The sequence below is a fragment of the Nesoenas mayeri genome (assembly GCF_963082525.1).
Source record: "Nesoenas mayeri genome assembly, chromosome: 11".
NCBI classification, from domain to species: Eukaryota; Metazoa; Chordata; class Aves; order Columbiformes; family Columbidae; genus Nesoenas; species Nesoenas mayeri.
The window spans coordinates 19198416-19223674 of NC_137563.1; the positions used below are offsets into that span (position 1 = coordinate 19198416).

Sequence of the window (25259 nt, forward strand, 5' to 3'; positions counted from 1 at the left end):
ATTAACTGGAAACTCAGCAGCAGGAATCTTTGCTTCACTGGAGAGTGAAAAGTGAGGGCGAGTTGACCGAACTCTACCTCGGCAAATAAATAGCTGTACACGAATAGCACACATGAATAGTTGCACTTTATTTCAGGACATCCCCCAGTAGCGGCAGGAATTAGTCGTTACAAACATTAGGTCACAAATGGAATATCAAGCAGTGACATAGTGCAGTGATCTTCACGTTAGTGACCAGAGCAGCACTTGCGGGCAGTTCCTATGATGGTGGTTAAGGTTGGGGTAGAAACTATCTCAAACACAGATTTTTTTTCTTAAGTGTGCCATTCTTTGAATTAACTCTGGTAAGGTGGGAAAAGAAGGGACCCAGACCCCTTTCTGGGTCTCTAAGTGCTCCAGAAGAAGAGCTCAGACCTGCACAAAAGATGCATTTCACATGGGTGAGCGCAGCACTTCCTCAAGTAAAACTTACTTGTTATGTGAGAGAAAGTATGGCCAGGTACCCAAATGTAATCTCCTTGCCAGCCAGTGAGCACACTGTGAAGTTTAACTGTGCCAAACACAGCCCCAAGCTGCCTGCTGCACCCAAAACACTGCACGGGTGAGGGTTTGTACCCTCCTGTGGTGCAACACTGCTCGTTTGTTGTTTGTTTGGTTGGTTTTTTTTTTGCTTAAACATGGGGAACCTATTGCTTCACAGGGCCTTAGTGCTCCCTGGTGCCAGGTGGCAGCGAGTAAAGACCTGTTCCTAGCTGCCATCCCTGCAAAAAAACCATCTTGACCTGGTCCAGTGCCCTTCTGGGTGTGTAACTCCAGCGTAGAGGCAGAAAAGGACCCAGTGATGGAGCCCTGAACGTTTCTACACTGTTACTGCTCGGTGCGTACAATCGACCGCTGAACAGCCAAACCCAGAAATGGCAAGAAAAGCAAAAACTCAAAGAGCAAGTTCTCGAGTGTCGTGAGCAAGGAAAGTGAAAATAAGGGGATTAAACCTAACACTGTACTACAGCAACAACCAAGGGACACTACACTTGTCCACCTTTCTAAACCAACCGCTGCTCCTCTGCCTGGCTAAAGAAGCAAAAACAGCCAAAGAAACAAGAAAGGCAGAGGGAAGGCTCACGTTTGCATTTGAAATAACCAACCACATCGCTACCCCTTCCCAGCGCAGCCGAATCGCAACCACAGCTTGTTAAATGCCACCGGAGGCCTTGCTGAAATGTGGGTCACCCAAGGAAGAGGTGCTGGGGCTTTGCCCTTCCTCCGTGAGAGGAACCGTTCAAGGGCAGAGCTACACCTGTCACAGCACCCAAGGGTCCCCCGGCCATCTAAGGCCACTTGGCGTGAGCCCACTGACATGGGTCAGTCATCTAAACCTCATCAGGGAAAAAATCTCAGGGAAGCTGGGGGTCCGGCTGCGGAGAGGGGCAGAGCCCTTGGTCCTCCTGAGGTAGATACGGCAGCGGGCAGGAGGTTTGGCAGGCGAAGAGACCTCAGGTGGTGGTGGGGACGAGCCCAGTGCTTTCCAGCCTTGCAGGCTGGGGCTTCAAAGCCCTGTCACTCTATTGCTGCTTTTCAACCAGGGAAGTCTCTTCTCTCCTCCTTTGATATACTTGGCCTTTGTTCGAAGCTGATGCAAGGGAAAAACAAGTGCCTGATGTGTGAATCCTCACCACTCAGCACACAAGTGGGTTTGCTCAGTGGGACTCTACCTGCTCAGCAGAGCACAGTGATGGAGCAGCTACACCAAGGTGACCGTTTCCACACATTTCCTGCGCTTTGGACTCCAGCTCCCCTGGAGAAAAGGCTCCGTTTGAAGCTCTGAAGCTCTCCCAGCTGCCAGAACAGGGTCTGTGCAAGATATCTGCAGGAGCTCTGGGGATGGGAAAGGTTACAGAAGAACAGCGGAGTTTCAAGCCCTGTCCGTGCTCAGGGCATCAGGAGTGAGCAGGAAGGGAGCCAAGCACCTTGCACTCCCCTGGGTCAGCTCCTGTGCACAAAGCCTCCAGAGAACATGCCCAGAGCCAGCGTGATGGGTTCCCAGAGCCAGCTGACAGTTCCTCAGCTTGTCCCTGCTCAGGCACCGCACCAAGGCCCCGTCGGGCCAAGAAAATGAACACAAGGAAAAGATAAACCCAACGCATGGGAAGCAACCTGGGGCAGATGCCCTACAGTAATTCAGAGCAAAGCCCTCTGGGAGGGCAGCAGGACCCAAGTCCTTCCTGCCTGAAGCTGGTTCTCAGCACACAGACACACACACAAGCCCACCCTACACTCAGGCTTTGAGCCCAAAGGGAATGAGGGGATCCCTGACCTACATCCCAAACCACACTGAGCGCAGCAGGGATACTGGAAGCACTGGGGGAACTCACCCAAACTTCACCTGCACCATACACCATGCAACAAACCCAGGGTGACACTGCCCTGCTTCATGATCCTTTCCCTGATTCAGCCACTTGCTGTCCCAGAAAGAAAGAAAGAAAGAACCCAAACCAACCAACTATCCTGGAAAAGTTCTTTTCCAAAACATGCCTCGCTCCCATAGACCTGGGTTTCATCCACTAAATGAACAAACAAAAAGCCAGAGTATATAAGCAAACAAGGCCTAGCCTAGTTCCCAGAGCGTGCGCAACCTGAGAGCTTCTGGCTCTTGACACAAGCTTTTCGAAGAGGGAACCCTCTCCTTGAGGGGCCAGGAGGGAGAGTGAGCTACAGCTGCCTTCAGGAACAGAAAACAGGAGAGGGGCAGTGAGAAAGAACAATGGAACGAAAACAAATCCTCTCCCTCCTGGTACAACTGCAACAGAAGGTTATTTCTACACAATCAAGGGGTGCTGTTCCCACCAGGATGTCCTTGCCAGGTCTATCCGCCCAGAAGGACCAAGAAACACAAATCTCCAAACCACGTGTCGCTTGTACGACCTCCACATACACCCCCTCATTAAACAGCCTCCCGGCCAGGCCTGGGCAGCAGCACCCGCCTTTGCCAGGGACAGACACCATCGTCTTCCTGCATGTTCCTTCATACAATGGCACAAAAGAACAAAACCAGCTTCGCAGGAACATTCGCTTCCTTCTTTTTTTGTTTCATTTTATGATTATTCTTTTTTTTTTTTTTTTTTTTTTTTTTAATACACAATGTTTCTTCTGGAAGGAAAATTCCCCAGAACTTCACATCCTTAAGGCGTCACGAGTTTACTAGTCAAGATCCACCGGACAGCTTATTTGACAGACCTCCTCCTTCTCTCTTCTCTCCCTTCAGAGCCACGTGGCCGTCTGGGCTCTAAGTGGAGTGCAGGGGGATGACGAATTTGCAACCAAAGGGCGAGTGGTAGTTTATTCCCACTTCTTGAAAGACCTTCTGGGGAATGCCAATGTCACAGAGGTACACGCGCCCTGCCCGCTCGCCCAGGGGCAGGGGCAGCCCCAGGGCCAGCGACCACTTGGCGTCGATGCCCTGCTCCATTTCACTGATCGGAGGGTCTATGCTGAGGACGGGTGCCCGGTTCTGGTTAGCCCAGTCCACCACTGCTTTGTACCAAGGCTGATCTCTCAAAAAGGCATTTTCGTGACAATCCAGGCAATTGATCACTAGGTCAACAGGGGTATCTGGGAGATCTGAAAGAAACAAAAACACTGCTGAGCACCGAGGACCAGCCTGAAACCACAAACTAAGGCTCAGTGCCTTCCCTCCTTGCACTGCCAGCAGATATTTCATTTCTTTTTCCCTCTAGCACTCTCAGTCTCACTGCGTACAGGCTGACCTTGCCTGTTGTTATTGCTGTCCTTCTGCAAAACACACTGTCACCAATATTTAAAAGCTCTTTAGCACTCTGGAGAACACTCACAGTCTCTCAGTACAAAATCTCATCAAGTGTTCAGCACATGAGCAGCCCCAGATGCTGCTGCTGAGCTGGCTCACCAGCCCAGGGAAGAACTGGTGTTCTCTCTCCACTATAAAAGGACCATTTGCTATTCCACAAGGTGAAAAACAGGTCTGTTTTTCTGGAATCTGCCAGCTACCTCTGCTATGGAAAGGCAGGCTGTGTGCTGCACTGCTGCCTGCCCCACCGAGCTCTGCGGGGCTCGCTGCACTCACCTGCTCTGCACTGCAAAGTCCTCGGTGCAAAGTATTTTATAATCTTTGATAACAGGCAAGTGGCTCAGCCAGCACAGCAGAGCCCCCTCTACCCGCCCCGTAACACAAAACACTGTGCAGCGCCCTAATTCCCAGCTTTGTTTCTCCCAAGAAGTTTAAATGAAACAGGTTTGAAGATGACAAACAGAAGCCAGCTCTCTCCCAGACGCTGGAGCATCAGCTGATGATTCCAGGGTGCATTAAAAGATGTGAATTTTGACAGCTGCTGGGACCAGTTCAGCAAAGCCAGCTGCTCTGTCTGAAGCAGCAGCTGGACACTCATTTACTTGCAGTTTCGATACGCTGAACAAGGCAGGCCCTTATCCTCAGAGAGCGGCTGCTCTGACTCAGATCCATACAGCAGCTTTTCTGTATCTGTTCATACAGGAAACATCTGTACCAGCACAAGTGCTCCACTGTTGAACCTCTCGAGTGTTCTGTCCCACCAGCCACCTGCCTGTGGTAGTGCCACTAGATGGTGCCACCAAACCGGGCAAGCGCTGGGGAGCTGAGCAGCGCAGGTCGGAGGAAAGAAGAGCTGCCCCTTGCTCGCTTACCTTTAACGCTGGACACTTGCTGGCCTTGCGTCTTGCTGAAGAGGTTCAGCTCGTTGGTGATGGATTCCAGCATCTTGACAAAGTTGGGCAGGAAAAGGATGACATGGACATCGTGGTTGGAGAGGTGACGGCCACAGCTGATCCCCTGGGCCCCCTTCACGTGGGGGCCACAGAGCAGGGCTACTGTGGGCCGCTGATGCACGTTCTTCGGGTTTAGCCTAAAACACAGACAAAAAGGGGCTTAATAAACCCAAGAACCTCTTACCTTCTTCCTGTAAGAGGGAAAATAAGAAAAAAAAAATCTCTAAAATGCAAATTTTCAGGTGTTTTGCAAATCTTCCGTTGCCTCTGAGAAGGAACCCACATCCTTTTGCAGCGCTGACGCTAGAGAGCTGCTCCGCTTGCAGGTTCCCGCCAGGCTTCCTTGCACCCGCAGCAGAGAGCACAAGCTCTTGCTCTATCCTGGTTCAGCACGCAGCCAACTTGGACTTTCAAAGCAGGGGGCATTTTCACTGCTCATGCAGCATGGCTGAAGCCAGTGCAATTCTGCTTTTAGGACGCATTTTTCTCTGCCCCTCTGATTTTAGAAGAAAGCTAAATATACAGCCTTAAAAATATGGGGTGAGTTACCCCATCAGCAGAGCCACAGTTAAAAAGAAGAAGAAAAAATACTTTCTACTCCTTAAGCCTCATCAACTGCAAAATAAAGTGGATTTATTTAAATGTCTTGCAAGCCATCAAGGGTGGCGTACAGTCGCATTTTCAGCTGATAGGTTCAGTGCTGCCTGGTGTGTTGCACCATTTACTGCTCTCAATCAAATGATCAGGTCCTGGACTGCAGGTAGGTACTGCTGCATGAACAGATGGATATCTGTAAGGGTTCACCTTCCATCTAAAGAGCAAATCATTTGGAGCATCTATCAACAACATAAAAATACACATGCAATTGTCTGCCTGCATCAACAGCTATGGTAAGTGCAGGCACAGAGCGGACCTCTTCAAAGAAGTCAGCGCATATATTCATGCAAAGAGCAGTAAGTGCACTCCAAACCTGCTCAGACACTGAGCCTCCAAAAGAGCAGGATATTCTCAGTTTAGGTGTAGAAAGGTAATTCAGCATTGTGGAAAGCTAAGCAGTACTTTGTTTTCAGGAGCTGACTTTTGGTTTTATTGACATCATAAAACTGTACCACATAAAAACAACAAAGGAAAGATTTACTTATTTGCTAAAAGGAGCAGCTCATCAGAAATTCTGAAACAGTTGAATCTGCAAAGCTCAGTTCCCTGAAAAAAATGCCCAGTAAGAAGAGAGAAAAATCTCAGTTCTGTTTTGTCTTTGACCCAAGAGGCACCTTTGCTTCTGGGATGCAGAAGCCAAAGAGAAGCCCTTAGTAAGCCATTCATCCACGTTGGTATGTTCAGCCAGTTCTTTCCCAGAGAGGCTAGAGTTGGAAAAAAAAGCAGTGTGAACATGGAAACCTTCTCTAAGTTTTCCTCCTGCTTCAGGAGCCTGAGCCTCACACTTGTCGTCACGATTATTTGGGAACACGCTGATGCATGAGCTACAAACACAGGTCTGCACGGTGTTGGGATGAGTTTTCTCTTTGAGAGGCAGCGAAGGCAGAGAGGTGACAGCTGCGGGACTATCAAAGTGGCAGCGGGCATCCACATTATATTGACTTCAAAAGTAATCTCTCAGCCTTTTACCTCACCCCCACTTAGCAGAACAAGTCAAGCTCTGCTGAGTGGGGGCAAACCCCCAGCACAGGAATAGGGCACAGCTTTACCTGTTGGGTCCTCCGAGGAGGCTCAGGGCCATCTGACTCGCACACACTCCCGTCATCTCCAGCCTGCGCTCCAGGGTCAGCCCGTGCTTCTCAGCAACCGAGAGCAGCTTCTTGTGAAGCTCGTAAGAGACGCTTGGAACAACCAGCCCGGAGTCTAGGGTTCAAAGAGAGGCTATCATCAGAGATTCTTTCAGAATGCCATGGACTGGTAAAGTTTTATACGATAGCACTTAGAAACAATGACAGTGAAAAGGCTGGTTAGCTGTTACCAAGGGTCTGCTTAACCCAGTAATTCAGGTTCCTTCTGAGCCCCTCAAATGAATCCAGCCAGATCATTGTGAGTGAAGCAGTGACAGCTAAACACAACTGCTGGGCTTGAAATAATGGACATTTCCACAAAAATTCAGCAGCCAGCTGGCAACTTTAGCAACATGTGGACTGAGAAGACTTCTTTGACTTAGAGAATGAATATTAAGATCTTCCTTAACAGTCTCCAGGCCACCAGTACTTTAACCCACACCTATATGAGTGTTCTTAATCTCTGTGAAAGTCAGAAGAGAAGCTGTGAACCAGATATTCCCACAAAAAAAAGCCTGGATGCATTATGCTTCCTGACATTGGACACCTGTCCCAACCTTCCAGCCCCTAATCCACATATCACAGCAAAACAAGACATCCCACATTTACAGGGTAGGTGTCCCTACCACCCGAGCTGAAGGGCTGGCTGCAGGCACAAAAGCTGCACCACGATACACTGAAGCAGCAGGGGAATGTTGCAGCTGAAAGAATAAAGTCAGCAAAAAATACTTCCCAGACATTTTTGACAGCCTGGTCTGCGAGCCAGGAAATGCTCCAGCATGTGGATCAAGGGAAAACAAACAAGAGAGGTTTTGTTAAGTGCTGAGACCAGTGCCTGCAGTAGGCAGCAATACGAGCCTTCCTGCTCGCTTCTACAGCAAAGCTGCCTGGAATCAGCAGGTAAGAGAAGCACAAACCTGAATAAACCATTCTGGCCAATTCGTTATACGTTTGTTCTCCAAGCAGGCCAGGCTGGCACTGACTTCACAGAAATAAACCCTGCAGTAACACACGTAAACTCTCCTACAAATAAATACAGAGGATTTCTTGCCACCAAAATGCAGCTTAGTCTGAAGTGAGCTCCAGCAATTTTTTGACATTGTTTTGAATTGTGGGGGACAAGAAAACTGAAAAGAATTTCTCATGGTATATGGAGAAAGAAGTGCAAAACATCAGTGAGAGCGGAGAAAACTGCTGCAGCAGCCAGCCGCATATCCCTGAATATCTTCAGCCACAGAAATCAGCCTCTTCATCACAGCTTTTTTCCAAAATAATTCTGATATCCATGCCCCTTCTTCTCTTGAAACATCTTCCCCCATCGTTCACAAGCACCACTCCCAGCTATACCAGCAATCCCAGCAGAGTCTAGCTGTACAAGGCCCTGGGAATTTACTGGGAAATACACTTAGCTCCTGCTCTGCAGGACAGGGAGATGACACCTTCACACTCCCACCAGCTGCTCTGCCGCTGAGCTCGGGGTGACGGCGGCCAGCAGGGTGCTGAGGGCAGCCCAGCGCCCAGCAGCACGGCAGGACTGGGATCGCCCGCGCTAATGGGAAAGAGTCATGGGAACATGACACGGCCCAGCGAAAACGCTCTGCAACAACACGAGCTCAAAGGGGAACAGCTGCGGCGTACGTATCCGCTCGGAGAGGAAACCTCGCAGGGTCGGTCTCTTCTGCAGGCAAAAACCAGAGCAAGAACTGGGTGCAACGAGCAAGTGCCACATTCAAATAAGCAAAGTAGCGTGTATTTTGATTGTGAGGAATTATTTGTGCTGCCGTATTTCCCCAGGGTGCCCCGCTCACAAACCGCTAAGTCGAGTTACAGCGGAAACGGCAGGTTTTGCACATCTTGAGGTTTTCAGAGTCAAACTGGAGGTATTCCTGCACGGTAACAGTAAAATGTTGTGGAGAGCAGATCCTGCTGAATCCTTCTAGCCTTTATTTCTGAACTCACCAGCTAGTGCTTTGCCGATACAGAGGGCCCAAACGTGTTCACACACTTGACCTTGCATGCTAACTGCCAATTAAGCTCTCGCCGCTAATAGTCTTTCATTACATGCAGCACACATGCGAGCATGCACATTATCAAAGTCCTTTCTGCCTCCTGATAGCAGCTGATGAACGTTTGGAATCATAAGTCACTAACAATCCTAAACCCGCCCCACTAGTCACGCACCTGCCCTGCGTTCACACACCCTCTCAGCCTCTGGAGTCACGCAAGGCTCCGCTCTGCCCCTTGCCCATTCATATTTTTGTAACTTCATCAGGTCTTGCTTTTTCAAGCTTGAGGGAGGACATGGAATGAGTGACCTGAGGACAGGATCTCTGCAAACAGTTTGACAGCACGCAGCTTCCACTAACCTGAACCAGGGGGCTCCCAAACTGTGGGTTTGTTCCTTCCAAACTGCAGGGCCACAAATTCCCAGCTTAAATTTTGCACAAACTCCCCAGTCTATATTTGTACCTGTCCAATTTTGCACAACCGTCACCAGTGGCTTCTCTGTTTCATTTACAACCACTTCCCCCAGACCAAGAGCTTTTGCAAGCCCGCATTTACCATCACATAGATGCAACCCAGTGCCCAGTGAGTTAATGCAAAGCGGGTTACTGGGAGGCATGAGATGAACTTGCATTTTGCATGCCAGTGCTACACTTTGTCCTAATTGCTCCCTCTCAAGAGCAGGCTTAAATGCCAAGTGAACTTCCCTTCTTCGCACTCACGCAAGGTCCAACCAGTCAGACTGGCTTATCAAAACCAGGCCGAGGGAGTTAAATAAACTCTGGCAGAAAGTGTAAACCCACAAACAATAACACTACTGCAACAAACCTGAACTCCTGCCAACTTTAATTATGTTTGGGTTGGACAGTGCATCTTTATTGTTTGGTAATGAAGGTAATAAAATAAATTAGCTCAGGCCTTTTAATATTAAATAAATGTATTTTACAGCTGCCTGGAAAAGAAAAAGGCAGATCCAGACTACACAGTTTCGTGACACGCAGAGTATTGCTGAAGCCTGATTAGACACGAAGTATTCTCTGTTTATGAGGCACACTCTGTCCTGGGCACCGTGACTGTGACCAAGTTATCTCCTTGAGCTCCACTGTGCAATATTACACGTATACTGGGTGGATTAAAACGCTCTTTGCCTGCTGAAGGACTGAGCTAACTCTGCAGAAGTTAACAAAATAAAGAGTTTTCTCCCCAGAGCAACATTGCTATCAGAAGTGTGAATGCCTCCTGTGCTTTCAGTTGCAGGGGAAAAAAGAGTGGGTTGCTCTTAGACTAGATCAAGTGTGTAAGCCCCATCTTTACTATTTTAGGTTTTTGGGTTTTTTTTACAATGTACTATTCCTCTCTAGCTGCTAAAATAAACACATGGAAGCTGCAGGAATGGAGGAGGTGGAACTAGACTTAGGATCTCCTGATAGCTGTACGTAAAGCCATCCGCTTTCTCCTTTCACTCCAGGTTGCAGAGCCACACAGCTCGTGGTCTAAGATTCAGCTACATGAAGTGGGTGTAACACAATTACTTGTCCCACAAACGTCAATTATTTTCTCCACAACCTTAAGGGCTTGATTTGCCTTTTTCTTTAATCATCATTATTTTTAATTAAGACAAATTCTGTGGGAGATCTGGCTGATGTTGGCAGGTCAGCCTCTCCCAGCATTAGTGCACAATTCACTCTGGCTGAGCAAAAAACTGTCCAAGGGACAAACAGACTTTGCCCCATGACCACTTTGTTTTCTGCTGCGGTTGGATACAGTGAACTTCATTTGCACTCAACTCAGAGATCCCAGAAACACTTCACACATTCAATATACACAATCGCTGTAAGGCAGCCATCCATAGACTGAAGAGCTAAAAGCTAGAGAGCAGAGAAGTCAGTCAAGGACATGGCACACCAAAAAAAGAGCCACAATGTCAGCATCATCCTCACAGAACAGACTCAGCCTTAGCTTTGTAGTCCGACCATAGCACCCAAGCTCTGTTTGCTACATTGATTTACTTCTAAGCGCAAATTTTCTTTTGCTATCTCCTTACCGTGGGGGGAAAAAAGGTTTCTTGAAGGACAGGCTTGAAGTCTGGCTAGGGGGAGCACAGAGAAATATCAACACTTAGTCCCATTTTTTTTGGAGCGCAGTCCTGCTTTCACTTAACAAATGGCTATTTCAAATTTCTACACCAGCTGAGTTTGAAAAATCACACTTATTTTCCAGAAGAGACACTGGGATGGAAACAGCATATTTTCTACACTAACAGCATTAATGAGAAGAGAACCTGCTTTGGACAAAGCCTTACTAGTCTCTTGGGGAAAGAAGTACATCCCTTACCTACGTGGCACACAGCTCTCCTCTTTACCCATCTTGGTGTCCTCATAAAGACACTTTCTTGGCAGAAACAAAGTGAAGAGGAAAGGAGAGTTGAACTGAAAAAAACCAGAACAAGTTGGAGAGCCTAGTGTGCTTGTGATTATATTACAGATTCACTGATGACAAACTGAGATATTCCATCCTACTGCAAACTCCTCTGAGCTCAACATAACTGCACAACGTTGGCTTTGCAGCTACTACTGCAAGATCTGATCCCAAACCACCGTGCTGTTCAAACACAGATTGTTGCAATGATGACAGCCGACAAGAGAAACAGAGAGAGACCCGTGCCAACATCCCATTTTCTAGCTAGACAGCTCTGCAAGCAGAGAAAGACAGCTTACACCTTAGGAAAAGAACAGGCCTTTCCAGAGAAGCAGATTTGGGTTAAAGTTACACTTGCCCTTTCAAGCATCAAGTAACAGTAGAGACCCAGATCAACAGCAGCCAGCCCAAAAGAGTAAAGACTAACTAAATATTTGGGAGAGATTCATACATGGAGCCCCAGGGATGGACTCAGCTCAGTCGTGATCAAAGACCTGGTAAACTCTATTAGCTTCAAGTTTTGGGTTTTGTTTGGAACAGATCCCTACCTTCATTCCCTGCTGGCTTCTAAAACACACACTACTACACCTACATGACGGACTGGCTCCATGAAATTAGCTCTCAGAAAAGCATCCCGGTGGACGGAAATGTTTATCAAGCTTTGCCTACATCCTACACAGATCAACCTATTTTAGTCAGCAATAACAACACAGACTAGCAGCCCTGTAGGTTAGTCTTTTGGAGAATCAGCATCAGCAGTTCGCTGGTTTTTACTACTGCACAATCCTGGTTATTTCCTAGCTCCATGGAAACATCACATAAGAGAGCATGCAAGGATTCACAGACTTCTTCCTCTCCCACAGTGACAAGAGCTACATTTTAGCTCACTGTCAATCACCAGCATCACTTTGTTTGTGCTATTATGGCAGACTGAATAATTATTCTATCAGCCAGAGCTCTTTCAAGACATTCATCTTCAAGATCAAACTGGGGGAAAAAAAAATATGAAGTACTTTATTTCTACTATAACTACGAAGTGCTTTTTGCAAGTAGAGATCCCCTTGGGAGTCCAGAGACAACTCTGTAGGGAGAATCCAGAAGCAGAAAGACAATTCCTGCCACAGATATATCCAAAATCATAGCTTTTGGGGCTATCGGCACTCTCATTTAATTTCAGCAGCTGCTGCTCTTTAAGCCACTACAAGAGGCAGGCTGCCTACAGCTTAGTGTCTTCCTTCCAGTTGCTAAACAAAAGAAATCAGGATTCTTTTTTCAAGTGACAGTTCATCATTACTCGGAGCACACTGAATATCTTTCTGTCCCTCCAAGGGCCAACTTGCTATGAAAAGTCCTAGACTGAATGCCAGAAACAGCAGGCGAGTTACAACTGTTTACAAGAGCTTTTGCTAGATAGCCAGTAGCATTTCCTAAGCAAAAATAAACTTCCTCAGCGGACACAAAAGAAGTCACTTTCTGTGGGAAAAACATCTAGAGAGAGGCAGCACTGGGACATTTTTATCATCATTCACAGGACTGTGAATTTGCCCTGCTCAGCACAGGCGACGGGGAACTGTTATTGCCAGTCCTCTGCCCGTTGTGTGACACGGCAGCTTTTCTTCCAAACAAATCCAGAATTCTGTACAGGAGACTAATCACCCAACAGTAACTAATGAGGCCAGAGAGACCCTGCAACTACAGAGGGGAGTCGTTTGCCACCCTCTCTGTGCAGGCTTGCCAAGAGCAAAACAAGAAAACAGCAGTCCTTTCACCGGGCTGCTCCCTTCAGCACGCTGCCAACGGGGAGCCAAGAGTTCCCGTAGCAAAGGACGATGGAGTTTAGCAAAACATGATTTCATTTGCATCCCCTGCATTTACTTATTGATGCTTGTTGCTTATTGCATGTCAAGAGTTTTCCTCCCAGAACTGTTCTGCTAGAATACCGTATCGGCCATCCTTCTTAAATTGGCAGCTAACACTAAGTTAGCTTTTGTTTCAGACTAGACATACATAGGGGCCCTGTCTCCCCTCAAACAAACCAGCTGGAAGATGAATTCACAAAGTATTAACAGCAAATTTAAAAAAACAAAGTAAATCACATAAGAAAATGAAGTGCTTATTCACACACGCAATCGGTGGAGCTTCTTGCCACAGGACACTGTAGAGATATTGAAGGCTCAAAGATTTAAAGAGCAATAGGTTAAATTAAGCAGAAGAAAAAAAAAAACCCTCATCAAAAGGTCTTAATATTAAACAATCACTTCTGCTTCAGGAAGTCTTAAAACTGTGAAAGACAAAGCACTCAGGGGAAAGTCTCACTGTGTGTTTACTCTGTTCTTTTACTTTTCCTGAAGTACTCTTGGAAACACAATACTGAGCCAGCCAAGTTCTGATAAGATGCGGTACATTTTTCTCTCATTCGAGAGCAGAACAGGTCAACAGGAGAATGGACGACACAAATGGAAAACCAAGGCATCGTTGTATCGCAGAATCATTTAAAAAATGACCTTTTTTTAAAATTGAAAAGCCGCAAATCATTGCAAATGAATCAGCTTACTTCTCTGAAGTGTTTCACACCTCAGATGGAGTTTCTGGGCAGAGAACGAATGACAGATCCAAGACCTGACCACACTTCTGCTCGGTGCTCAGACCACTGGGATTTTAGCTCTTTAGTGTCTCTCTACAAAAAGATCTGAAGTTTGTTTTTATTCTGATATGGAAATGTGCCTTGCATGCCCATTTTCCTATATTTTGCAAGTGCTAGAAACCATGCAAACCACACCACAAGGCTAAAGTTCCAGGGAATTTGCACCCAAGTGTAGCATAAAGTACACCTGCTCCACTTCATAGTGTGCATATGTATGGAAATAAAATGATTCCTTATAGTAAAATCTATTGGCACACAGAACTGGCTCGTGGTGAAACCACCATTACTTGGCGCTTGGCCAAAACAATATCAGAAACACACAATATCTCCTGCCTTTTACCAAAAAAGCACCAGTTACGACATGCTACCACATACTGGAATCCTAAGACCACCCCTTTCTCTCAAGAGCCAGCAGTCAAGTCCACGCAGGTTCGTCACGCTACTGAAATCAAAGCAAGGATTCAAATGGTTCCTATTCAGTTTCGATTCTTGTTACCCAACCATAAGTTTGGTTTCCTACTGCACAAAAACTTACCTTCTTGCCCTATCCGAATATTTTTTATCTCAGAACTATCGCAAATAAAGGTTGTATGTAGATACAAGACATAGATCCAAGCTTACGTAAACGGATGCCCTTGCTTGTACCACATTAAGCTGGTAGACGTCCCATAGGGGAAAAAAAAAATCCACCACACGTGCCCCAAAAAAGCAGCAGTTTGCATCCTTATCAGTAAGGGATGTGGCATACCCGTGCAGAATTCTTTGTTAGCGTTCTGGGGTACGACAATCCTTCTGTAGACTATGGGCTCCGATTCCAAGATGTTCTCGTCGTGCCGATAACGAGCTGGTTTCTCATTTGGTGTCCCCCGGGAACGAGTGCCGCTCCTTCTCTCATAAGTTTCAATCTCTTCAAAAACAGCTGCCTTGTCAAAAAGGGCCAGGTTCCCTTCAAAATCAAAATCTGTGTCTGGGATTTCATCAATGTCATCTCCAAAGCACTCGTCATCTTTGCTCTTCATTTGCCCATTTTTCAGGCCACTCTTCTTTGGAGTCACTTGGTTTGGATGACGGCTACTAGATGACCCTAAACAAAGATAAAAGTAAGTTGAAAGTGTGTCGTAAATGGAAACAGCCACGTTTGCTCATACACTTTCTCAGCAAATTTTGTAAGAGAGGGAAGCTTTTGTTTGCAGTCTGCTGACTCAAGGGATGCTCGCTTCCCAAAGAAGCTGCAGACCTCATCTTTGGCATTACTCATGCTATGATAAGCTAACGGAAAATAGAACAGGAGCATCGGGAGAGAGACTTTCAGGGACTTTCCACTAGCAAGGTTAGAAAAACAAACTTGATAACAGTAGCAATTAAGTGTTTCTCCATGTTTTATTTAATTCAAGATATTGTTTCATTAGTGATAAGCTAATAAGCGAGCCATGATGTAGGACAGTTTTCCTCCTATACTGAGCTCATGTTCACACAGGCATGTGGCCCAAGACCTTCTATGGAATTTCCCTAAATTTCAGCAGCTAATGTAGGTGGTTTCTTCCATAACAGGCTGGCTACCTGTTAATAAAGGAGAACTTAAAAGCCTGAATATAAAGCATTTATTTTTCCTCACACTTGATACCCATAGGTACACATTTCTGTACTGATATGAAGTCGTTTTCCTTATTCTTATTGCTCTACTCATTTGTCATTTTGCATGTTTAAATACACTTCTTTCCAAGTAATCATGAAAGCCCAGTTTCTCTGGAGAGTGATGAAAAGTCTCTTCAGTCCCAGCTTAAGGCTAGAGATCAAGGAGTGATACAAACCCATGTGCAATTACAAGGTCACCATATCCCTCTACTTCCTTATTTCTTACATTATTATTCAGGTCACCCATAAAAACTCAGGTCCAGACAACATTAATCTGTTTGTTCTACCCATTGTTAAATCTGCAATTACTAGAAAATTTTTCAGGTCAATTCCAGCAATCACAGGTATCACCTACAGTGTCCAACAGATGGAGTTATCACATCAAAACTACCTGCTCTACTAAAATATTTCTCATAGATAATCGCCTTTGTGGGTAATTTATACAAATGAGTTTGACAGAACCCAGTTGGTAACACAGAAACAAATCACCACCACGATGTGTGCCCTTTATATTCCCCCTCCATAAATGAAAAAGCAGCATTTTTTTGTCTTTCCCCATTATTGCAAATCGGTGAGAGGAGACAGGAAGAATGTCAAGAATACTTAGAAAACATCCTCAAAAGATTTGCAATAGGCACAAGCCTCATGGCCTTCTGTAAAGTTACTTGTCACCTTGAGAAGCGCAGACAAATCCAGCTTGGTCTTGGCAAATCCCTTCTCCTCCCTGCCTGGAAAAGCTTATTTGTAAACTAGGGTCAAACTGGTCCAACAGCCACAACCTCGCTAACAAACCTGAGGTGTGACTTCCCACGTCTCCAAGACTGAAGATCAGTGTGCCAATTTCGACCGAATTAATAAACAGAACTCATCTCTCTGCAGCAAAGTTACTCTGTAGCTCGATCACACAACCTAAAATCACAGCCGTTAGCTCTACAACAACCTTATGATTACCTCAAGCCTTTACAGAAAACACTATAAAACCATACCAGAGCAGAGAGCTCTTTCCTGGAAGATACAGGCTGGCTCACCTGGAGTTCTCAGATGCTGACAAAGGACTTTGTAAACTTTGACAAACTTGTTTAACAGCATGATGTTCACCTAGCACCAAGTCTAATTTATGCCATGCTGAAAGATGGTTTGCTAAGGATATGTACTTGGTTTTATTCTCAATTAAGAATGCGTTGTCTCAGCAAGGATTTCCCCCCATTTATTTTTCCCATATTTTATTTAGACAGTGTGTCACCTGTTTTTTCTAGAGAACTGTTTAAGTGACTAACCTGAAAACATTCCCAGCTCTTTGAAATGGTCAGCAGCTGCTTCTCTGGAGCCCTGTCTTAAGTACTTGAGCAAACAAAACAGACCTGAATATCCTAAAACACTCCCTGGCAAAGCCACCGCACCTCCAGTCTCCCATTACACCATAATTCACAAGTCCAGCAATAGCACAGTAGCACCCAAGAAGTAAGAGTCCAGTATTTCCCACCTTGAAAAACAGGGAATAAGACCCTGAATCTTCAAGGCTTTGTGGAATCATCAAGCAAACCCCCCCCCCAATAACAGTTTTCCTAATGTGAGCAGTTTGCTGTTCTGGTGGGTTTTTTGTTTTAAACCTAAGCTTGAGTTGTGTAGTTATACCAGTTTCAAACCAGTTTTGCCCAACAAGCACTGCAGAGACTGAAAAGATCAACTCTCCTCAGCTTTATCACCTGGCCTAATGAAAGATGTTGGCTTTTCCCTTTCTCTTCCAACACCATTATAGCATCATAGCTACAGCGCTGCTATGTTAAATAAAATAGCGTAAAGAATAAGCTAACAGCGTGTCTCGCAGCAACACAGCTCCCCAGCCTACTGGATTTACTCTAACCTTATTGCATCGTGAAAATCCACTGACCGCAGTATAAAGCCACTTACCTCTCCGAAACTGTGGTATCAGTACAACAGCCAGCATGAAATATTTACTCTGTGCATCCTGGAGCAACCGAAACTAGTCACACAGCGGTCAGCCTCACCACACTTTGACAATACTCTCTATTTATAGAGTCTCTATTTATAATAATTTGAAATTTCTACTAACTACAGCAAGTAGTTTATTTTCAGACACAGTGATTTTCAAGCTGCTGAAGACATCTAGGAGGTTTTATAAACAACTGGGTGAGAACAGACTACTGTAATACACCTTTTGCCAAGAAGCCCCTGAAGGACAGGTAGCAAAATTCAAGAATTGCTGGTGATAAATCACAATTTAGGAGGGAGAATAGTTAGTCTTTCTGCAAGGAGGATTCCAGTATACAACCTGTGACCATTTACATGTGCAGTTTTGAGAGAAAGGAAAAGCTTTTTACTAATGCACAACTTCCAGATTTGGCATATAAATCACTCCAAAGTTACACACAACTTGGCATGGAGCTGGCAACTGCCACGGCTGACAGGGGAATCGCACCCAACGCTGTTATCAGCTGCACAAGAGACGCAAACCCATCCCAATGCAACAGGCCTCATTCTCCAAACATTCACAAACTCCAGGTCAAGGGACTCTGAGAGTTCAGATGAATAAGCTGGAGCCTACGCTGAACAGAGTGGCAAATCAAACCTGCTTCTTGTCTCAACATCAAGTTTCATGGCAACTCCATTTGTTCCTGTTACCCAACAAGAGTTTTTACACTCGGTCCCAGTTTCTTCTGCAAACAACTCCACTCAGCTGACCTGAAAAGCAAACTGTGGGGATAGATGCATCGACGGGCACTGGATTCAGGAGAGAGAAGCAGCTGATGTGAGCAGTGTGTAAATGCTGACAGAATCAAAAGCTGCACTAGAAAAGCTGGGAGAACAATGGCTGGAAAGCCGCCCGAGCTCCCCTGTAGACACAAGGAATGCGGGCCAAGCCCATACCTCATCAAAATGAGCCGTGCCAGCGTGGTGGTGGGCAGCTCTCTAATCCATACTGATGGGTGCCAACTCAAATATTGCTGACCCACACAACCAGCTGTGTTTCCACGGACTGTGTAACAACCTCAGAACAGGAGTTGCATGAAACATGGCAGAGGCCTCCAACGAGCTTTGAGCAAAGTTGTGCAGTGCTCCTCCTCAAGTATCACCATCTGAACAGGGAAGATGATGGGTAGCTGATGCCGTTCAGAATAAGAAGGGGAAAAGCCTAAAAAGAGGGCAAGAGGAGGGAAAATTCAAGCAGAAGAAAGTGAGATAAAGTAACAGGAGACATGTCCACTGCCCTCCAGGGCACTCCTGGGACACATCGTTGCCTGAAAGCTGCTTTTCACAGCTGTACTTGCTTCCACAGCCTGATCCACACAGCTACAGAAATCCAGACCTTCTAGCCTAGCTCCTTTTGAAGCACAACTTCCAGTGTCTCTGCCCTGTGTGTGCACAAGTGAAGTTTACTAAGGAGAACAGCACATGGCTCCCTGTCAAGTTGACAGCCTGAAGTTGCACAGAAAAGCACCTCCCTCAAAAGATAAACAATACTTCCCAGGCTTTTTTTGTTTCTCAGGAAAAATAAAAAAAACCCCAACCTTTATGTACAGCACACAAGCAAATGTGAAGTCTCTAGAGAGCTGGCCGCCTTCCTGCGAGATCCCTGTGGGAGCTTTTGCCGCCAGCCCTGGCACGAACGAGCCCGGTGCCAGCACAGCCCAGAAGCCATTGTGAAACCTGCGTTGATATTCGCTGTTTATTGATTCCCATCACACAAGAACTCCGAAGTGGGAACTTCGTCCCTGACTTAGCACGCTAAAGGGCATCAGGAGGTCAACTTGCAGCTGTACTAAACCCGATGTGACTTAAGTTCCAGATGACATCTCAGCTTTTTCTTCTCCAGATGCTTGTACCCACCATCTCTATAGAGCCAGGACCTCTTCTGTCCCCCCCTGTGAGATTCACGCATCATTTCACCTCCTCTCCAATCACACACATTTTAGGGGGTAAGAGTTCACTTTTCCACTTCATTTATCCTAAAATGAATCTAAGCTACTAATAATCTACATCTAGCACCATGCTCAATTTGCTTCAAAGTTTGTAAAATAAAACCTGACCTGCTGTTGTACTTACGTAAAACCAACACAAGCTATTTGCGGGCTGAAGCAGTTTGAAGCTCTCACTGCTCACCCCAGCTCTACTAGATGCCGGTAAAACAGTGTTAAAGCGAGATAACCCTCCTACAAGTTCCAGTCAGCCAGAATAAAGCAAAGCAGAAGTTACTCTGGACATTTAGGTAGCTAATGTTGAAGTTTCAAAGCTTTCCTAAAACCAACCAAAGTAACACATTCAAACAATTTAATTAAATTTAGGAAGAGTCAAAGAAAAATAATAATAAAAAAAACCCAAAACCAACCTGAAGGAACCACAACTCTCTCCCTACAGCAAGTACCACAGTGTTTAGGCCTGAGTAGAAGCAAAACACTCAAAACCAAACAGGTTTGAAGACAGCCACGAAGGAGTGCGTGCCTCCCCCTCCACATCATTCTGGCCTTCCTCCTCCCATCAACCCTGTTTGGCAATCATTTAAAACAACAACAAAAAAAAGTGAATATGGAAAGAGTTAGAACCCTTTCAGAAAATAACACAGCTGATGGTGGGAGGGAAGACTTGAGAGGTCCAGGAACTTCTCCACAAAAATACAGCTTTGAATCTCTCTGTTTAACAATCCTTGCCCACCTTGGGTTTGTTTCTTTTCTAAACACAAAAGTAAGGAGGAAAAAAATGAAGTAATGGAAATATGCTGGACAGATACTGATGCTTCAATGATTAAGTCATGGAAATATGTTGGATGTATACTGATGCATGACGAAGATCTGGAAAGGAGTATAGCCCAGGGGGATTTGAGAAAAAAACAAAAACATACTCAATTTTGGCACAGTGTGAGAGCTGGCTGAAGATTTTTTGAACAGAAACAAAAATAATGGATGTTTGACTATGAGATGCGCTGATTGTATCTTTACATCATCCTCATTAGAGCCCACTAGTTTGTATTTTTAACAACACAGCAAATAACATAACATCACCCTAAAAGTACGTACAAATACTATGGCTTTAAATAGAAAAACTTTATGATATTGCAGTTTGTTTCCAGTTCCATTTAGAGGAAAAATGGAAGCTGGCAATTGGGCAATTTGCAAATAGGAAAGATAATAGGAATGAGGAAATTATTCAGTTCTACGTTTCTGAACATCTGATGCTGGTGAAGCAGAATAATACACAGGGTGGGACCAAGAATATCTCCACTTCGATAATTAAATGTGAATATTCACTTTAACAAAAAATTGTTGAAGAACTATTTGCTTTTTACATAAATAGGTGTCAAGCACACTTCTCTCAGAAATGTTGCAGTAAAGAAAACACCAGTATGTTGCTCCTTGCATGCTCAAGATTATGAATGAGACTGCCTCATTATCTAACCATTACAGATTTAAAGGTAAGTGCCAGACATTTGGAAGATTTATTCTTATAATACTTTGAGGCACTGCATGAGAAGTCTCTTTCCTCACAATTCATCTTCCTCTTCTCCAGACCTTCAGGTGGCAATACAAGCACAAAAGCAAATAAAAAAAAGTTTCCCGCACTGTTTGAAATGTCCCTGCTGCTGAAGGGTAGATGTGGCAGTGCTTAACCAGGTACGTAAATAGAAGAGTTTGCAGGATAACACATATACTCACAAGAATTGTGTCGACGGCGGAAGCCTTTGGATTGAGTTAGTGTTTCCACGTGTCGATCCATGTAGCTCTTGGAGCACTGCTGCTGCGGAGAGATGATAATATCCTGATTCTTCATGTCTGTTCTCCTTGGGATATTCTGTGGGGCGCTGCTGGAGATGGGCTTCTTTAACACTTTTCCAGTGCCATTCTGACTGGGACCCACTTGGCAACCAACACCAGGGATGCCCATTTCTGTCTGCTGCAGCTCGCCACATTGTCTGCTCTCCCCCGGCCCTGGGATCTCCAGAATTTTCAGCTCAGTAATGTCACCTGCCCTAAAAACAGGAAAAGAAAACCAGACGTTCAGGAATTTAGCATTTGAGGTATCTTCGCAAAGCACAATCCCTAAAGAAAAACATTGTACCGTTCATTTTTCTGACACCATTATCCACAGAAACAAGAAAAAAAGAAATCTTAATACTGAAACACAGAGGATATTTTCACAGACATCAAAATAGTCAACTGAATCTTCAAAATAACAACTCAAGTATTTCTATCCTGCACCTGGATTGTGTTTGAAAGGTTCTGTTCCTAGATGAAACAGGAATCAGTCAAGCAGAAAATTGAATCAACTGGCACAGACCTTTGCAGAAATCTGCATTAATTTAACAGTTTCTAGATAATATAATTAATCTCAGCCTGGAGGCAACTATTACTTTTAACCCATTTCTATGCTCAGTCAAGGATGGCACTTCCTTTTTCCTCAGAAAAAGGATAAAGAAAACTAATACAGCACCGAGCATGAGCCAAAAGGAAACAAAGAAGTGGTTACACAGGCCTCCACTTGCACTGATTGCAAGAAATAAATCAGAAGTTAGGGCATTCTACTATAAATTTAGTAATCATTTTTCCAGCTGGGATATAGAAGTATCAAGAGCTTGCTGCAGACTTCCACACATCTCCTGGAAGAATATGGTCATTGTCTTTTTCCACTCACTCTCTTCAGAATCCAAGAAAAAAAAATTACAAGTATTGATTTCAATGAATCCATCTTATTTAAAATCAGTGACTCAGAATCTTAACTACTGTAATCTGTCAGGTAATGGGAAAATTTCCAGCCATCAGTGACTCTTACCCTTTTTAAGCACAGTGTTACCAAGAGCTGGTGGGAAACAATTCATGGGAGCTATGATATTGCTGCGTTGATTCAGCTTTTTGGTTCTAAACTCCCTCCTGTCTACACAGAGAAAGAACATAGCAGGAGACAGAGGGGATGGAGTTGGATTTAATAACTGCACTTAATTTAACTGCATTGAGGCAAGAATTTTAATTGATCTAGCATTCTTGCTTTCTCTTCTGTCACGCTTTAATTACATATTACAGGCTGAAGGTAAACCTTTAAGAGAATATGCCAGCCCTCTCAACTACTTGAAAACTGCACAACAGAATGTATGTACGCTATATTTTATATATATACACACACACAAACAGCCTCACCTACAAATAACCTCCAAGTATGAGCTATACCACTTCCAACAAGAGGATCACAGAGCCAAAAAATAACCTCCTGCCCAAAAACTCCCAGAAACAGCACTTATCCAAAGACGCTCAGTAGCAGTTCAGAGATTGAAGGCAAAGAGCCCATTTCTGGGGTAAAACAAACCCCAAAACATCCAAAGCACCAAACAGACCTTGCCTGGAAAAAAGGCAGGAGGACAAACAAGACAGTCACTAACCTGAAGGTGACTTCTGGCACGAGGCACTTGACCCCATTGTGGAAGGGCCGCGTCAGGGAGATGGTCTGGCTGACCTGATCCACAGCGGACACTCGGCCTTGGTAGACTCCCAAGCTTTCTCCACAATTAATTGACACGATGCTCCCCAGCCAGTCTGTAGCCATATTTCCAGCCCACAATTGCTGTGAAGAGACACAGGCCTGGCTGTGACAAGATGTAGCAAGTGACAACCTGAATCAGCATCAACGGCATCCCCCAGCCCACAACCCTGGCGCCCACCCAGGCTCCGGCTTTGTCAGCTTCTCTCTTTGGTGTGAGGTGGAAATAACATCCACACAGGCACCCGGGATCACAGAGAGCGTGTAAATCCTTGGACAGGGCTTCGTCTGTATGATTGTTTGTAACGCAGATCACTGTTTGCATCATTAAGAAGAATTTTCTAACTGAATTCAAGAATAACAGCTTCCAACAGCAACATTTGCTATTTAGTTCTGCCTGTGGACATTCTCCCTGTTATTCCAAACAGGGAATTTACCTTAACTTCTTTTTTTTTAAATTTTGGCACACAAATGGAAAGGCTGCTTGTGAATAATCAGCAGTGAGAAGACTGAGCTCTGCCCATACAAATAAAAACCAACACCTATAAAGGAACAGATACAGAGGAGGGGAAAAAAAATCAACGCTGGAGTCCAAGACAAAAGCCTTCATGTTCTCCAGGAGCATTAGCATTACTGCCACAATTAGATAAATGAAAAAAGAAAGTTGTTCTCTCCAGCATCAAATTCTACCAGAATACACGGGGGAAAACACACTTTGTTTAGTTAGTTGCTCAGTTCCATGTAATTCCCTCAGTTTTGACACTTGACTGAACTCGTATCAGCACACTTTGAAGCAGCTAAGCACATCTTTTGATCTGAGATTTCTTCCTCCAGACAAAGAACAGAGGAAGATGACAGGCTCACTAACATCACGGTAGCGCAAAAGAGCCGACAAGCTCCTAAATGAAAATTACCAGTGTACATATTTGCTTTTCATGCCGTAATCACCAGTAAAAGGGAGAAGGTTTGATATTTACTGTAAGGAACGCAAGGACAGAAACCACAGGAGATAACCCAGGAAGATTAACATCAACATATAAACCACATTTCTGTGAGAGTAATTTTAATTCTCTTCAAGCCTTTCCTGTGCTGAGCTTCTTGGAAAAAGATGCAAGGAAAAAAAAGATGGAAATAACATACTACCAGAAAAAACTCACTTCCCCCAACTTTCAGGGGACTGAAAACAGGGGATGCTTCAAAGGGAAGAAACTGCTAAATTGGGTCACTAAGCTGTTAATTCTTCAGGAACAGCCTCCTCTCTTTTCTGTTTCTATGTATTTATATTAACCCAATATAACAATGTTTGGATTCCAAGATGACAGCTGATAAAAAGCACTTTCCAAACACAGATAACACACCCCCAAGTATCTGCAGTAAAACTAAAATTTTAGTTCCTTTCATGCTTTTTGTATCTCTTTGAAAACAAGGAAAAAAAAGTTCAGTACATGTCACCATCTTAAAAGGATCATTTTCAAAAATAACGGTCCCCTTTCACCGAGAAGAAAAAAACATAAAATCTATGTTTGTGCGCAAACACAAACCAAAACAAGGGAAAAACATCTCAAAGGATCTCATCCTACTACTTCATGTGCAAATCCTTTAGAAGAGGGAATGACCTGCACACGCAGTGAATGATTTACTTCATCGCACATGACAAACCTGAGCACATTTGTTTACATACACCTGGAAAGTCAAACCTCAAGTCTAGTTCTCTGTCTTACACTCCAAGTTTTTGTCATACAACTTTGATTTATGAGGAAAGCAGCCACCAAGCCCACCCGCTCTATAAATGAGAGACAAGCTGGCATGGGACACGGGCTCTCGGGAGAGCTGGAGCAGGGTGGGCTGCCTCCAGCCTGATCCCCATAGGAGAATATATACCCCCCATAGGGAAACACAGGGCCCCTATAAAGAAACAATACCCCCACAGGGAAACACGGCCCTCCCCGCCCGCGTGGACCCCCGCAGGAGGCGGCCTGCCGAGGCTCGGAGCCCGGGGAGGGAGGCGCCCGGCCCAGCCTCCGCAGGCCCTCTCCTTCCCAGCTGCTCCCCGGTCTCGTCACGACGGCCCCGGGTAGGCCGAGGAGGGCCTGACGCCACAGCCGCGCCTCACGGGAGGGCCGGGCGAGGCCCAACCACCCTCTCAGAGCCTCGGCTCGCCCCGACCCGCTCTCGCCGGCCCCTCCGGGGCGAGGGGCGGGAGAGGGGGGGGTCGCCCCGTCTCACCTGCACCCGCCGCTCGCTCCCGCCTCACCGCGGCCCCTCCGCCTCAGCGACGCTCAGCGCTCCGTCACTTCCTGCCCCGCGGCCCGCCTGGGAGCGGCGCTCCAGCCAGCAGCAGGCCACCATAGAGAGGCGCGGAGGAGTTGAGGCTTGGCGCATGCGCAGTACCGCGGCTGGAGGTACTGGAGCGGCGTGAGCGGGTACCGAGGTCCGGTGCCGTCAGTGTCACCGACGGCGAGGCCGGTACTGCTGGCACACGTCCTGTCACATACCCACCGCATCACCTCCGGCAC

The 25259-nt window shown here is 45.6% G+C and overlaps 1 protein-coding gene across 2 annotated transcripts; it reads right to left on the minus strand.

Moving 5' to 3' along the window:
* Nucleotides 1-36: 36 nt before the first annotated feature.
* Nucleotides 37-25044, minus strand: EDC3 (enhancer of mRNA decapping 3). 2 transcript variants are annotated; one of them, XM_080350951.1, is made up of 7 exons: nt 24970-25044; nt 22646-22827; nt 20931-21244; nt 14375-14710; nt 6483-6636; nt 4696-4913; nt 37-3618 (listed from the first exon to the last, which is right to left on the minus strand). In XM_080350951.1, the coding sequence occupies exons 2-7, from the start codon at nt 22807-22809 to the stop codon at nt 3284-3286; spliced, it is 1521 nt and encodes a 506-aa protein (XP_080207077.1). In that variant the 5' UTR covers nt 22810-22827; nt 24970-25044; the 3' UTR covers nt 37-3283. The 2 variants fall into 2 exon arrangements, with proteins under 2 accessions (XP_080207077.1, XP_080207078.1); XM_080350952.1 differs by having other exon boundaries at nt 22646-22845; nt 24970-24993.
* Between the last annotated feature and the right edge of the window lie 215 nt (nt 25045-25259).

What these genes read in the sequence shown, in the direction of transcription:
- EDC3 (XM_080350951.1), bottom strand. Translation starts at nt 22,809, where the DNA reads ATGGCTACAGACTGGCTGGGGAGCATCGTGTCAATTAATTGTGGAGAA. An exon ending in CCGCCGTCGACACAATTCTT is followed by an intron (nt 14,711 to 20,930) that starts GTGAGTATATGT and finishes ATCTTTGTTTAG; the next exon opens with GGTCATCTAGTAGCCGTCAT. An exon ending in TAACAAAGAATTCTGCACGG is followed by an intron (nt 6,637 to 14,374) that starts GTATGCCACATC and finishes TTTGAACCCTAG; the next exon opens with ACTCCGGGCTGGTTGTTCCA.